Consider the following 16,309-nt stretch of genomic DNA (forward strand, 5'->3'; position numbering starts at 1 on the left):
CTATCTGAGATCCCCCCCCCCCCCATCACCAGGAGTCTATCTGAGATCCCCCCCCCCCAGGAGTCTATCTGAGATCCCCCCCCCCAGGAGTCTATCTGAGATCCCCCCATCACCAGGAGTCTATCTGAGATCCCCCCCCCCCCCCCCCCCAGGAGTCTATCTGAGATCCCCCCCCCCCCCCCAGGAGTCTATCTGAGATCCCCCCCCCCCAGGAGTCTATCTGAGATCCCCCCCCCCCCCATCACCAGGAGTCTATCTGAGATCCCCCCCCCCCCCAGGAGTCTATCTGAGATCCCCCCCCCCCAGGAGTGTATCTGAGACCCCCCCCCCCCCCCCATCACCAGGAGTGTATCTGATCCCCCCCCCCCCCCCCCCCACCAGGAGTGTATCCCAGGAGTAGTTCCCGTAACTTGCCCTTATTCCCAGGGTTTCTCCTCAGTTTCCTGCTTATTCCCTCCTGATAACAGGAATCTGACTATCAGGATTTCTGGAAAAGCGGTCGACTTTGGGAAACACTATTCCTGTCACTGTGAGTTGTTCTCTAACTTGTCTCTCCCTGTAGATTGATAATCTGGACCCCCGCGGCGTGCAGCTGGCTGCTCTGTTCATGAGCGGCGTGGACATGGCCTTATTGGCCAACGACGTGTGTGGCCAGCCAATCCCCTGGGAGCACTGCTGCCCATGGATGTACTTTGACGGCAAGCTGCTGCAGAGCAAACTGATCCGGGCCATTCGGGAAAAGGCCCCGCTCATCGACCTCTGTGATGGTCAGGTATCTACACAGAGACAAACCTAGTACTATTCTAGTCTAGCATCTTTAACCTAGACCAGTACTATTCTAGTCTAGCATCTTTAACCTAGACCAGTACTATTCTAGTCTAGCATCTTTAACCTAGACCAGTACTATTCTAGTCTAGCATCTTTAACCTAGACCAGTCAGTAAACTCATAATTTCCAGTACTTATCATATTGTTGTGTAGTGTTGCAGTTGCATAGAAAATCTTTCTCAAACCCGTCTTCGGGGACACCAGCAGTTATTCCTAAACGAGCACACCTGATTCACCTTGTCAACTTATTCTCAAGCCCTTAACTACTGGAGTCAGGTGTGGTAGTTCAGGCCCTGAGGAGAGCTTTGATAAACCATTAACTTCAATCATCCACCTCTCTCTCTGTGTGTCCCCCCTCTCTCTCTGTGTGTCCCCCCTCTCTCTCTCTGTGTCCCCCCTCTCTCTCTCTGTGTCCCCCCTCTCTCTCTCTGTGTCCCCCCCCTCTCTCTCTGTGTCCCCCCTCTCTCTCTCTGTGTCCCCCCTCTCTCTCTCTGTGTCCCCCCTCTCTCTCTCTGTGTCCCCCCTCTCTCTCTCTGTGTCCCCCCTCTCTCTCTCTGTGTCCCCCCTCTCTCTCTGTGTCCCCCCTCTCTCTCTCTGTGTCCCCCCTCTCTCTCTCTGTGTCCCCCCTCTCTCTCTCTGTGTCCCCCCTCTCTCTCTCTGTGTCCCCCCTCTCTCTCTCTGTGTCCCCCCTCTCTCTCTCTGTGTCCCCCCTCTCTCTCTCTCTGTGTCCCCCCCCCTCTCTCTCTGTGTCCCCCCCCCTCTCTCTCTGTGTCCCCCCCCCTCTCTCTCTGTGTCCCCCCTCTCTCTCTCTGTGCCCCCCCTCTCTCTCTCTGTGCCCCCCCCTCTCTCTCTGTGTGTCCCCCCTCTCTCTCTCTGTGTGTCCCCCCTCTCTCTCTCTGTGTCCCCCCTCTCTCTCTGTGTCCCCCCTCTCTCTCTCTGTGTCCTCTGTCTGTCCCCAGGTGGATCAGGTGAACAAGGTGAAGAAAATGCGTCAGAGCATCCTGGAGGGGCTTAACTTCTCGCCACCTCCTCCCCCCCACCCCCACGCCATGCCTTTCTACCCCCCAGGGGGGGCCTTCTACCCTCCACCCCACATGATGCCACTGCAGGGCAGGAGCAGGAGCATGGGCATGCCTCGTAAGAGACCAATCATTGATACTACTTTCACAGATTGTAGTGTACAGTCGTGGCCAAAAGTTTTGAGAATGACACAAATATTAATTTCCACAGAGTCTGCTGCTTCAGTGTCTTTAGATATTTTTGTCAGATGTTGCTATGGAATACTGAAGTATAATTACAAGCATTTTATAAGTGTCAAAGGCTTTTATTGACAATTACATGAAGTTAATGCAAAGAGTCAATACTTGCAGTGTTGACCATTCTTTTTCAAGACCTCTGCAATCCGCCCTGGCACGCTGTCAATTAACTTCTGGGCCACATCCTGACTGATGGCAGCCCATTCTTGCATAATCAATGCTTGGAGTTTGTCAGAATTTGAGGGTTTTAGTTTGTCCACCCGCCTCTTGAGGATTGACCACAAGTTCTCAATGGGATTAAGGTCTGGGGAGTTTCCTGGCCATGGACCCCAAATATCGATGTTTTGTTCCCGAGCCACTTAGATATCACTTTTGCCTTATGGCAAGGTGCTCCATCATGCTGGAAAAGGCATTGTTCGTCACCAAACTGTTCCTCAAAACTTTTGGCCACGACTGAGACCAGTATGTAGGGCTCTCTACCGTGGGGAGAGCGTTGTGGTCATCCTGGCCAGTGTTATGGTCGGACTGGCCAGTTTTATTACCGACCTGGCCAGTGTTATGGTCGACCTGGCCAGTGTTATGGTCGACCTGGCCAGTGTTATGGTCGACCTGGCCAGTGTTATGGTCATCCTGGCCAGTGTTCTGGTCGTCCTGGCCAGTGTTATGGTCGTCCTGGCCAGTGTTGTGGTCATCCTGGCCAGTGTTATGGTCGTCCTGACCAGTGTTATGGTCGTCCTGGCCAGTGTTGTGGTCGTCCTGGCCAGTGTTATGGTCGACCTGGCCAGTGTTTAGTGTTATGGTCGTCCTGGCCAGTGTTATGGTCGTCCTGGCCAGTGTTATGGTCATCCTGGCCAGTGTTATGGTCGTCCTGACCAGTGTTATGGTCGTCCTGGCCAGTGTTCTGGTCGTCCTGGCCAGTGTTATGGTCGTCCTGACCAGTGTTATGGTCGTCCTGACCAGTGTTATGGTCGTCCTGGCCAGTGTTGTGGTCGTCCTGGCCAGTGTTATGGTCGACCTGGCCAGTGTTTAGTGTTATGGTCGTCCTGGCCAGTGTTATGGTCGTCCTGGCCAGTGTTATGGTCATCCTGGCCAGTGTTATGGTCATCCTGGCCAGTGTTATGGTCGTCCTGACCAGTGTTATGGTCGTCCTGGCCAGTGTTGTGGTCGTCCTGGCCAGTGTTGTGGTCGTCCTGGCCAGTGTTATGGTCGTCCTGACCAGTGTTATGGTCGTCCTGACCAGTGTTATGGTCGTCCTGACCAGTGTTTAGTGTTATGGTCGTCCTGACCAGTGTTATGGTCATCCTGGCCAGTGTTATGGTCGTCCTGGCCAGTGTTATGGTCGTCCTGACCAGTGTTCTGGTCATCCTGGCCAGTGTTATGGTCGTCCTGACCAGTGTTATGGTCGTCCTGGCCAGTGTTATGGTCGTCCTGGCCAGTGTTATGGTCATCCTGGCCAGTGTTATGGTCATCCTGGCCAGTGTTATGGTCGTCCTGACCAGTGTTATGGTCGTCCTGGCCAGTGTTGTGGTCGTCCTGGCCAGTGTTGTGGTCGTCCTGGCCAGTGTTGTGGTCGTCCTGGCCAGTGTTATGGTCGACCTGGCCAGTGTTTAGTGTTATGGTCGTCCTGGCCAGTGTTATGGTCGTCCTGGCCAGTGTTATGGTCGTCCTGACCAGTGTTATGGTCGTCCTGACCAGTGTTCTGGTCGTCCTGGCCAGTGTTATGGTCGTCCTGACCAGTGTTCTGGTCGTCCTGGCCAGTGTTATGGTCGTCCTGACCAGTGTTCTGGTCGTCCTGGCCAGTGTTATGGTCGTCCTGACCAGTGTTATGGTCATCCTGGCCAGTGTTATGGTCGTCCTGACCAGTGTTATGGTCGTCCTGGCCAGTGTAATGGTCGTCCTGACCAGTGTTTAGTTTTCTGGTCGTCCTGACCAGTGTTCTGGTCGTCCTGGCCAGTGTTCTGGTCGTCCTGACCAGTGTTATGGTCGTCCTGACCAGTGTAATGGTCGTCCTGACCAGTGTTATGGTCGTCCTGACCAGTGTAATGGTCGTCCTGACCAGTGTTATGGTCGTCCTGGCCAGTGTTATGGTCGTCCTGGCCAGTGTTATGGTCGTCCTGACCAGTGTTTAGTGTTATGGTCATCCTGACCAGTGTTTAGTGTTATGGTCGTCCTGGCCAGTGTTTAGTGTTATGGTCGTCCTGACCAGTGTAATGGTCGTCCTGGCCAGTGTTTAGTGTTATGGTCGTCCTGACCAGTGTTATGGTCGTCCTGGCCAGTGTTATGGTCGCCCTGACCAGTGTTTAGTGTTATGGTCGACCTGGCCAGTGTTTAGTGTTATGGTCGTCCTGACCAGTGTTCTGGTCGTCCTGGCCAGTGTTTAGTGTTATGGTCGTCCTGGCCAGTGTTGTGGTCGTCCTGGCCAGTGTTATGGTCGTCCTGGCCAGTGTTGTGGTCGTCCTGGCCAGTGTTGTGGTCGTCCTGGCCAGTGTTGTGGTCGTCCTGACCAGTGTTATGGTCGCCCTGACCAGTGTTTAGTGTTATGGTCGACCTGGCCAGTGTTTAGTGTTATGGTCGTCCTGACCAGTGTTCTGGTCGTCCTGGCCAGTGTTTAGTGTTATGGTCGTCCTGGCCAGTGTTGTGGTCGTCCTGGCCAGTGTTATGGTCGTCCTGGCCAGTGTTGTGGTCGTCCTGGCCAGTGTTGTGGTCGTCCTGGCCAGTGTTATGGTCGTCCTGCCCAGTGTTGTGGTCGTCCTGGCCAGTGTTCTGGTCGTCCTGGCCAGTGTTATGGTCGACCTGGCCAGTGTTATGGTCGTCCTGACCAGTGTTATGGTCGTCCTGGCCATTGTTATGGTCGACCTGACCAGTGTTATGGTCGACCTGACCAGTGTTCTGGTCGACCTGACCAGTGTTCTGGTCATCCTGACCAGTGTTATGGTCATCCTGGCCAGTGTTATGGTCGTCCTGACCAGTGTTCTGGTCGTCCTGACCAGTGTTCTGGTCGTCCTGACCAGTGTTATGGTCATCCTGGCCAGTGTTATGGTCGTCCTGACCAGTGTTATGGTCGTCCTGGCCAGTGTTATGGTCGACCTGACCAGTGTTATGGTCGTCCTGGCCAGTGTTTAGTGTTATGGTCGTCCTGGTCGTCCTGACCAGTGTTCTGGTTGTCCTGACCAGTGTTATGGTCATCCTGGCCAGTGTTATGGTCGTCCTGACCAGTGTTTTGGTCGTCCTGGCCAGTGTTATGGTCGTCCTGACCAGTGTTATGGTCGTCCTGGCCAGTGTTATGGTCATCCTGACCAGTGTAATGGTCGTCCTGACCAGTGTTATGGTTATGGTCGTCCTGACACTGCACACTGCCCTAACCCATCTGGACAAGAGGAATACCTATGTGAGAATGCTGTTCATCGACTACAGCTCGGCATTCAACACCATAGTACCCTCCAAGCTCGTCATCAAGCTCGAGAACCTGGGTCTCGACCCCGCCCTGTGCAACTGGGTACTGGACTTCCTGACGGGCCGCCCCCAGGTGGTGAGGGTAGGCAACAACATCTCCTCCCCGCTGATCCTCAACACTGGGGCCCCACAAGGTTGCGTTCTGAGCCCTCTCCTGTACTCCCTGTTCACCCACGACTGCGTGGCCACGCACGCCTCCAACTCAATCATCAAGTTTGCGGACGACACAACAGTGGTAGGCTTGATTACCAACAACGATGAGACGGCCTACAGGGAGGAGGTGAGGGCCCTCGGAGTGTGGTGTCAGGAAAACAACCTCACACTCAACGTCAACAAAACTAAGGAGATGATTGTGGACTTCAGGAAACAGCAGAGGGAACACCCCCCTATCCACATCGATGGAACAGTAGTGGAGAGGGTAGCAAGTTTTAAGTTCCTCGGCATACACATCACAGACAAACTGAATTGGTCCACTCACACAGACAGCATCGTGAAGAAGGCGCAGCAGCGCCTCTTCAACCTCAGGAGGCTGAAGAATTTGGCTTGTCACCAAAAGCACTCACAAACTTCTACAGATGCACAATCGAGAGCATCCTGGCGGGCTGTATCACCGCCTGGTATGGCAACTGCACCGCCCTCAACCGTAAGGCTCTCCAGAGGGTAGTGAGGTGTGCACAACGCATCACCGGGGGCAAACTACCTGCCCTCCAGGACACCTACACCACCCGATGTCACAGGAAGGCCATAAAGATCATCAAGGACATCAACCACCCGAGCCACTGCCTGTTCACCCCGCTATCATCCAGAAGGCGAGGTCAGTACAGGTGCATCAAAGCTGGGACCGAGAGACTGAAAAACAGCTTCTATCTCAAGGCCATCAGACTGTTAAACAGCCACCACTAACACTGAGTGGCTGCTGCCAACACACTGACACTGACTCAACTCCAGCCACTTTAATAATGGGAATTGATGGGAAATGATGTAAATATATCACTAGCCACTTTAAACAATGCTACCTTATATAAATGTTACTTACCCTACATTATTCATCTCATATGCATACGTATATACTGTACTCTATATCATCGACGGTATCCTTATGTAATACATGTATCACTAGCCACTTTATACTATACTATGCCACTTTGTTTACATACTCATCTCATTTGTACATACCGTACCCGATACCATCTACTGTATCTTGCCTATGCTGCTCTGTACCATCACTCATTCATATATCCTTATGTACATATTCTTTATCCCCTTACACTGTGTACAAGACAGTAGTTTTGGAATTGTTAGTTAGATTACTTGTTATTACTGCATTGTCGGAACTAGAAGCACAAGCATTTCGCTACACTCGCATTAACATCTGCTAACCATGTGTATGTGACAAATAAAATTTGATTTGATTTTGATTTGATTTGATTTGTTATGGTCGACCTGACCAGTGTTATGGTCGTCCTGGCCAGTGTTTAGTGTTATAGTCGTCCTGACCAGTGTTATGGTCGTCCTGGCCAGTGTTTAGTGTTCTGGTCGTCCTGGCCAGTGTTATGGTCGTCCTGACCAGTGTTCTGGTCGTCCTGACCAGTGTTTAGTGTTATGGTCGTCCTGACCAGTGTTTAGTGTTATGGTCGTCCTGACCAGTGTTCTGGTCGTCCTGACCAGTGTTCTGGTCGTCCTGACCAGTGTTATGGTCGTCCTGACCAGTGTTATGGTCGTCCTGGCCAGTGTTCTGGTCGTCCTGACCAGTGTTATGGTCGTCCTGGCCAGTGTAATGGTCGTCCTGACCAGTGTTATGGTCGTCCTGGCCAGTGTAATGATCGTCCTGACCAGTGTTATGGTCGTCCTGACCAGTGTTATGGTCGTCCTGGCCAGTGTTATGGTCGTCCTGGCCAGTGTTATGGTCGTCCTGGCCAGTGTTATGGTCGTCCTGGCCAGTGTTATGGTCGTCCTGGCCAGTGTTATGGTCGTCCTGACCAGTGTTATGGTCGTCCTGGCCAGTGTTCTGGTCGTCCTGACCAGTGTTATGGTCGTCCTGACCAGTGTAATGGTCGACCTGGCCAGTGTTATGGTCGTCCTGGCCAGTGTTCTGGTCGTCCTGGCCAGTGTTCTGGTCGTCCTGGCCAGTGTTCTGGTCGTCCTGGCCAGTGTTATGGTCGTCCTGACCAGTGTTATGGTCATCCTGACCAGTGTTATGGTCGTCCTGACCAGTGTAATGGTCGTCCTGGCCAGTGTTTAGTGTTATGGTCGTCCTGGCCAGTGTTATGGTCGTCCTGACCAGTATTATGGTCGTCCTGACCAGTGTTATGGTCGTCCTGACCAGTGTTATGGTCGTCCTGGCCAGTGTTATGGTCGTCCTGACCAGTGTTATGGTCGTCCTGACCAGTGTTATGGTCGTCCTGGCCAGTGTTATGGTCGTCCTGGCCAGTGTTATGGTCGTCCTGACCAGTATTATGGTCGTCCTGACCAGTGTTATGGTCGTCCTGACCAGTGTAATGGTCGTCCTGGCCAGTGTTTAGTGTTCTGGTCGTCCTGACCAGTGTTATGGTCGTCCTGACCAGTGTTATGGTCGTCCTGGCCAGTGTTATGGTCGTCCTGACCAGTGTTATGGTCGTCCTGACCAGTGTTATGGTCGTCCTGACCAGTGTTCTGGTCGTCCTGACCAGTGTTATGGTCGTCCTGGCCAGTGTTTAGTGTTATGGTCGTCCTGGCCAGTGTTCTGGTCGTCCTGACCAGTGTTATGGTCGTCCTGGCCAGTGTTATGGTCGTCCTGGCCAGTGTTTAGTGTTATGGTCGTCCTGACCAGTGTTATGGTCGTCCTGGCCAGTGTTATGGTCGTCCTGGCCAGTGTTATGGTCGTCCTGACCAGTGTTATGGTCGTCCTGACCAGTGTTATGGTCGTCCTGACCAGTGTAATGGTCGTCCTGGCCAGTGTTATGGTCGTCCTGACCAGTGTTATGGTCGTCCTGACCAGTGTAATGGTCGTCCTGGCCAGTGTTATGGTCGTCCTGACCAGTGTTATGGTCGTCCTGACCAGTGTTATGGTCGTCCTGGCCAGTGTTATGGTCGTCCTGGCCAGTGTTATGGTCGTCCTGACCAGTGTTATGGTCGTCCTGACCAGTGTTTTGGTCGTCCTGACCAGTGTTATGGTCGTCCTGGCCAGTGTTATGGTCATCCTGGCCAGTGTTATGGTCGTCCTGGCCAGTGTTATGGTCGTCCTGGCCAGTGTTATGGTCGTCCTGGCCAGTGTTATGGTCGTCCTGACCAGTGTTTAGTGTTATGGTCGTCCTGGCCAGTGTTATGGTCGTCCTGGCCAGTGTTATGGTCGTCCTGGCCAGTGTTATGGTCGTCCTGACCAGTGTTATGGTCGTCCTGGCCAGTGTTATGGTCGTCCTGACCAGTGTTATGGTCGTCCTGACCAGTGTTCTGGTCGTCCTGGCCAGTGTTTAGTGTTATGGTCGTCCTGACCAGTGTTTAGTGTTATGGTCGTCCTGACCAGTGTTTAGTGTTATGGTCGTCCTGGCCAGTGTTATGGTCGTCCTGACCAGTGTTCTGGTCGTCCTGACCAGTGTTATGGTCGTCCTGGCCAGTGTTTAGTGTTATGGTCGTCCTGACCAGTGTTATGGTCGTCCTGGCCAGTGTTATGGTCGTCCTGGCCAGTGTTATGGTCGTCCTGGCCAGTGTTCTGGTCGTCCTGACCAGTGTTATGGTCGTCCTGGCCAGTGTTCTGGTCGTCCTGGCCAGTGTTCTGGTCGTCCTGACCAGTGTTATGGTCGTCCTGACCAGTGTTCTGGTCGTCCTGACCAGTGTTCTGGTCGTCCTGGCCAGTGTTCTGGTCGTCCTGACCAGTGTTCTGGTCGTCCTGACCAGTGTTATGGTCGTCCTGGCCAGTGTAATATTCGTCCTGGCCAGTGTTTAGTGTTATGGTCGTCCTGACCAGTGTTATGGTCGTCCTGGCCAGTGTTATGGTCGTCCTGGCCAGTGTTATGGTCGTCCTGGCCAGTGTTATGGTCGTCCTGGCCAGTGTTATGGTCGTCCTGGCCAGTGTTATGGTCGTCCTGGCCAGTGTTATGGTCGTCCTGGCCAGTGTTATGGTCGTCCTGGCCAGTGTTATGGTCGTCCTGGCCAGTGTTCTGGTCGTCCTGACCAGTGTTTAGTGTTATGGTCGTCCTGACCAGTGTTATGGTCGTCCTGGCCAGTGTTTAGTGTTATGGTCGTCCTGACCAGTGTTATGGTCGTCCTGACCAGTGTTTAGTGTTATGGTCGTCCTGACCAGTGTTTAGTGTTATGGTCGTCCTGGCCAGTGTTCTGGTCGTCCTGACCAGTGTTATGGTCGTCCTGGCCTGTGTTTAGTGTTATGGTCGTCCTGACCAGTGTTATGGTCGTCCTGACCAGTGTTTAGTGTTATGGTCGTCCTGACCAGTGTTATGGTCGTCCTGACCAGTGTTATGGTCGTCCTGACCAGTGTTATGGTCGTCCTGACCAGTGTTATGGTCGTCCTGACCAGTGTTATGGTCGTCCTGGCCAGTGTTATGGTCGTCCTGACCAGTGTTATGGTCGTCCTGACCAGTGTTATGGTCGTCCTGGCCAGTGTTATGGTCGTCCTGACCAGTGTTCTGGTCGTCCTGACCAGTGTTATGGTCGTCCTGACCAGTGTTTAGTGTTATGGTCGTCCTGACTAGTGTTATGGTCGTCCTGACCAGTGTTATGGTCGTCCTGACCAGTGTTATGGTCGTCCTGGCCAGTGTTATGGTCGTCCTGACCAGTGTTATGGTCGTCCTGACCAGTGTTATGGTCGTCCTTGCCAGTGTTTAGTGTTATGGTCATCCTGACCAGTGTTATGGTCATCCTGACCAGTGTTATGGTCATCCTGACCAGTGTTTAGTGTTATGGTCATCCTGACCAGTGTTATGGTCATCCTGACCAGTGTAATGGTCGTTCTGGCCAGTGTTTAGTGTTCTGGTCGTCCTGACCAGTGTTATGGTCGTCCTGGCCAGTGTTATGGTCGTCCTGACCAGTGTTATGGTCGTCCTGACCAGTGTTATGGTCGTCCTGGCCAGTGTTATGGTCGTCCTGACCAGTGTTATGGTCGTCCTGACCAGTGTTCTGGTCGTCCTGACCAGTGTTCTGGTCGTCCTGACCAGTGTTATGGTCGTCCTGGCCAGTGTTATGGTCGTCCTGACCAGTGTTATGGTCGTCCTGACCAGTGTTATGGTCGTCCTGGCCAGTGTTATGGTCGTCCTGACCAGTGTTATGGTCGTCCTGACCAGTGTTCTGGTCGTCCTGACCAGTGTTCTGGTCGTCCTGACCAGTGTTATGGTCGTCCTGGCCAGTGTTATGGTCGTCCTGACCAGTGTTATGGTCGTCCTGACCAGTGTTATGGTCGTCCTGACCAGTGTTATGGTCGTCCTGGCCAGTGTTATGGTCGTCCTGACCAGTGTTATGGTCGTCCTGGCCAGTGTTCTGGTCGTCCTGACCAGTGTTATGGTCGTCCTGACCAGTGTTATGGTCGTCCTGGCCAGTGTTATGGTCGTCCTGGCCAGTGTTATGGTCGTCCTGGCCAGTGTTATGGTCGTCCTGACCAGTGTTATGGTCGTCCTGGCCAGTGTTCTGGTCGTCCTGACCAGTGTTATGGTCGTCCTGACCAGTGTTATGGTCGTCCTGGCCAGTGTTATGGTCGTCCTGGCCAGTGTTTAGTGTTATGGTCGTCCTGACCAGTGTTATGGTCGTCCTGGCCAGTGTTATGGTCGTCCTGACCAGTGTTATGGTCGTCCTGGCCAGTGTTTAGTGTTCTGGTCGTCCTGGCCAGTGTTATGGTCGTCCTGGCCAGTGTTATGGTCGTCCTGACCAGTGTTATGGTCGTCCTGACCAGTGTTATGGTCGTCCTGGCCAGTGTTCTGGTCGTCCTGACCAGTGTTATGGTCGTCCTGGCCAGTGTTATGGTCGTCCTGACCAGTGTTATGGTCGTCCTGGCCAGTGTTATGGTCGTCCTGGCCAGTGTTATGGTCGACCTGGCCAGTGTTATGGTCGTCCTGGCCAGTGTTCTGGTCGTCCTGACCAGTGTTATGGTCGTCCTGGCCAGTGTTATGGTCGTCCTGACCAGTGTTATGGTCATCCTGGCCAGTGTTATGGTCGTCCTGACCAGTGTTATGGTCGTCCTGACCAGTGTTATGGTCGTCCTGGCCAGTGTTATGGTCGTCCTGGCCAGTGTTATGGTCGACCTGGCCAGTGTTATGGTCGTCCTGACCAGTGTAATGGTCGACCTGGCCAGTGTTTAGTGTTATGGTCGTCCTGGCCAGTGTTATGGTCGTCCTGACCAGTGTTATGGTCGTCCTGGCCAGTGTTATGGTCGTCCTGGCCAGTGTTATGGTCGTCCTGACCAGTGTTATGGTCGTCCTGACCAGTGTTATGGTCGTCCTGACCAGTGTTATGGTCGTCCTGACCAGTGTTATGGTCGTCCTGACCAGTGTTATGGTCGTCCTGACCAGTGTTATGGTCGTCCTGACCAGTGTTATGGTCGTCCTGGCCAGTGTTATGGTCGTCCTGGCCAGTGTTATGGTCGTCCTGACCAGTGTTTAGTGTTATGGTCGTCCTCACCAGTGTCATGGTCGTCCTGGCCAGTGTTTGTTTTGATGTAGTAGATACTATATAAATACTATTCATGAATTATACTGAAAAAAGTATGAACGCAACATATAAAGTCATATAAAGTCATACCCCAAGACATACCCCAAGCGACTTACAGCTGTAATCGCAGCAAAAGGTGGCGCTACAAAGTATTAACTTAAGTATTAACTTAATTTTGCACGCCCAATTTTTCAGTTTTTGATTTGTTAAAAAAGTTTGAAATATCCAATAAATGTCGTTCCACTTCATGATTGTGTCCCACCTGTTGTTGAATCTTCACAAAAAAACACAGTTTTATATCTTTATGTTTGAAGCCTGAAATGTGGCAAAAGGTCGCAAAGTTCAAGGGGGCCGAATACTTTCGCAAGGCACTGTATATAAATTCACTGATTTCCTTATATGAACTGTAACTCAGTAAAATCTTTGATATTGTTGCATGTTTATATTTGTGTTCAGTATAAGTACAGGTTTTCTTCTCCATGAAGACGGATCAGTATTATACTCGGTTTAGGTTGCTCTTAACTTTCTTAGAAGTTTTATTTCACAACCTCCGTGTGTGTGTGTGTCCCTACTGTTGGTTCGTGGTCTGCAGGTCTGCCAAGCATGTCCACCCAGGGCGGGAAGCTGGAGATAGCAGGCACGGTGGTGGGCCAGTGGGCTGGCATCAGACGGGGCCGAGGCAGAGGAGGCTTCCCCATCCAGGTGGTTTCTGTCGGGGGACCAAACAGAGGGTAAGAGGTCGTACAATAGGTTTTGTAGTGATTCATATGTTGATGATGTAAAGAATATTTGCTGGTCTTTGGTGTGTAATGAGGAGCAACCAGACGCTGCTGGTCTGTGGTGTGTAATGAGGAGCAACCAGACGCTACTGGTCTGTGGTGTGTAATGAGGAGCAACCAGATGCTGCTGGTCTGGTGTGTGTAATGAGGAGCAACCAGACGCTGCTGGTCTGTGGTGTGTAATGAGGAGCAACCAGACGCTGCTGGTCTGTGGTGTGTAATGAGGAGCAACCAGACGCTGCTGGTCTGTGGTGTGTAATGAGGAGCAACCAGACGCTGCTGGTCTGTGGTGTGTAATGAGGAGCAACCAGATGCTGCTGGTCTGGTGTGTGTAATGAGGAGCAACCAGACGCTGCTGGTCTGTGGTGTGTAATGAGGAGCAACCAGACGCTGCTGGTCTGTGGTGTGTAATGAGGAGCAACCAGACGCTGCTGGTCTGTGGTGTGTAATGAGGAGCAACCAGACGCTGCTGGTCTGTGGTGTGTAATGAGGAGCAACCAGACGCTGCTGGTCTGTGATGTGTAATGAGGAGCAACCAGACGCTGCTGGTCTGTGGTGTGTAATGAGGAGCAACCAGACGCTGCTGGTCTGTGGTGTGTAATGAGGAGCAACCAGACGCTGCTGGTCTGTGGTGTGTAATGAGGAGCAACCAGATGCTGCTGGTCTGTGGTGTGTAATGAGGAGCAACCAGACGCTGCTGGTCTGTGGTGTGTAATGAGGAGCAACCAGACGCTGCTGGTCTGTGGTGTGTAATGAGGAGCAACCAGACGCTGCTGGTCTGTGGTGTGTAATGAGGAGCAACCAGACGCTGCTGGTCCGTGGTGTGTAATGAGGAGCAACCAGACGCTGCTGGTCCGTGGTGTGTAATGAGGAGCAACCAGACGCTGCTGGTCTGTGGTGTGTAATGAGGAGCAACCAGACGCTGCTGGTCCGTGGTGTGTAATGAGGAGCAACCAGACGCTGCACTGGACACATTAATGAAATGTCTTATTCCAGTTAGTAATAAACAAGAACCCATTAAGAAAATGACTGTAAAACCAGTTAAATCCATGTGGACTGATGAGGAATTTAAACATTGTATGGTTGAGAGGGATGAGGCCAAAGGAACGACGAAAAGGTCTGGCTGCACAACCGATTGGCAAACGTACTGCAAGTTGAGAAATCATGTGACTAAACTGAATTAAAAAGAAGAATAAACTACACTATGAAACAAAGATCAATTACATAAAGAATGATATTAAAAAGCTTTAGAGCACCTCAAATGAAATTTTGGGCAAAAAGGCAAACTCAGCTCCCTCATTCATTGAATCAGATGGCTCATTCATCACAAAATCCCACTGATATTGCCAACTACTTTAATATATTTTTTAATTGGCAAGATTAGCAAACTTAGGCATGACAGCAACAATCGCTGACACTACATATCCAAGTACACACTTCCAGCCAAAAGTTTGGACACACCTACTCATTCAAGGGTTTTTCTTTATTTTTACTATTTTCTACATTGTAGAATAATAGTGAAGACATCAAAACGATGAAGTAACCCACATATGGAATCATGTAGTAACCAACAAAAAGTGTTAAACAAATCAAAATGTATTTTATATTTGAGGTTCCTCAAATTAGCCACCCTTTGCCTTTGACGATATTGCCATGTCTTCAATTTATGCCGACTAGAAAGTGTCTCCCTCAGGCCTGGAGGGAAGCAAAACGTATTTTTGTTATGGTCAGATTTGCCAAATGGAAGGCGAGGGAGAGCTTTGTAAGCGTTTCTGTGTGTGGAGTAAAGCTGGTCGAGAGGTTTTTTTTTTTTTTTCCCTCTTGTTGCAGATTTAACATGCTGGTAGAAATGAGGTAGAACTGATTTGAGTTTCCCTGCATTTAAAATCAGTGGAACAGACACACTACATTGTAATATTGTTGTATGGAGGTCTTGTACATTATGTGGTGTTTTATTTTTTGTTTCACATCTTATATAAAGGTCTTAATGTGTTCGGACTCCAAGATCCATGATAAACCCCAGGAAGAGTAGTTGCTGCCTTGGCAGGACCTAGTGGGCATCCATAATAAACCCCAGGAGCTAATGGGGATCCATAATAAACCCCAGGAACTAGTGGGGATCCATAATAAACCCCAGGAAGAGTAGCTGCTGCCTTGGCAGGAACTAATGGGGATCCATAATAAACCCCAGGAAGAGTAGCTGCTGCCTTGACAGGAACTAATGGGGATCCATATTAAACCCCAGGAAGAGTAGCTGCTGCCTTGGCAGGAACTAATGGGGATCCATAATAAACCCCAGGAGCTAATGGGGATCCATAATAAACCCCAGGAACTAGTGGGGATCCATAATAAACCCCAGGAAGAGTAGGTGCTGTCTTGACAGGAACTAATGGGGATCCATAATAAACCCCAGGAAGAGTAGCTGCTGCCTTGACAGGAACTAATGGGGATCCATAATAAATACAAATCCTGTTCTGTCTGTGGGGGCAGGGTAAGGGGCTGTCCATGGCTAAATCGTTGGATAAATGCTGTCTTTTACTGTAAAGGTGTCACATTTTTCTCAACTGTTTGTGTGCTCCCCAGACGTCTGCGGGGTGTGATCTCCACTCCTGTCATCAGGACCTTCGGTCGAGGAGCCAAATTCCCCCTCAGAGGCTTCAAGAGCCAGGGAACATACCAGGTGGGACACGGGACATACCAGGTGAGACAGGGGACATACCAGGTGGGACAGGGGACATAGCAGGTGGGACAGGGGACATAGCAGGTGGGACAGGGGACATAGCAAGTGGGACAGGGGACATAGCAGGTGAGACAGGGGACATAGCAGGTGAGACAGGTGACATAGCAGGTGAGGCAGGTGACATAGCAGGTGAGACAGGTGACATAGCAGGTGAGACAGGTGACATAGCAGGTTGGACAGGGGACATAGCAGGTTGGACAGGGGACATAGCAGGTTGGACAGGGGACATAGCAGGTTGGACAGGGGACATAGCAGGTGAGACAGGTGACATAGCAGGTGAGACAGGTGACATAGCAGGTTGGACAGGTGACATAGCAGGTTGGACAGGGGACATAGCAGGTTGGACAGGGGACATAGCAGGTTGGACAGGGGACATAGCAGGTGAGACAGGGGACCTACCAGGTGGGACAGGGAACCTACCAGGTGGGACAGGGGGCATAGCAGGGGGACAGGGAACATACCAGGTGAGACAGCAGTGAGACAGATCATTTATGAGAGAGGTCGAGGAAGAATGACAAGAATCGTGCAAGCTAACAGGCGGGCCACAAACTGGCAAATGACTGAACAGTGGCACATCTCATCAGTCCTTGTCACGGAAGGGCTGTTGCAGCAGACAACCACACC

The 16,309-nt window shown here is 51.5% G+C and overlaps 1 protein-coding gene across 4 annotated transcripts in view; it reads left to right on the top strand.

Moving 5' to 3' along the window:
* Positions 1 to 16,309, top strand: part of LOC110510506 (constitutive coactivator of PPAR-gamma-like protein 1 homolog) — a 121,850-nt gene that overhangs the window by 65,999 nt on the left and 39,542 nt on the right. For 2 of the 4 annotated variants that reach the window (XR_005052692.1, XM_036984350.1), the window contains exons 13-16: positions 563 to 772; positions 1,787 to 1,964; positions 12,741 to 12,897; positions 15,529 to 15,646. Coding sequence is in view for 3 of the 4 variants with exons in the window: in XM_036984350.1 (XP_036840245.1) it covers positions 563 to 772; positions 1,787 to 1,964; positions 12,741 to 12,897; positions 15,529 to 15,646 (663 nt within the window). In the remaining variant the exon portion in view is untranslated. The remainder of the gene's footprint in view (positions 1 to 562; positions 773 to 1,786; positions 1,965 to 12,740; positions 12,898 to 15,528; positions 15,647 to 16,309) is intronic. The other 2 variants (XM_036984351.1, XM_036984352.1) reach the window with 2 other exon arrangements.

This window comes from Oncorhynchus mykiss, chromosome 7 (assembly GCF_013265735.2).
Source record: "Oncorhynchus mykiss isolate Arlee chromosome 7, USDA_OmykA_1.1, whole genome shotgun sequence".
Lineage (NCBI taxonomy): Eukaryota > Metazoa > Chordata > Actinopteri > Salmoniformes > Salmonidae > Oncorhynchus > Oncorhynchus mykiss.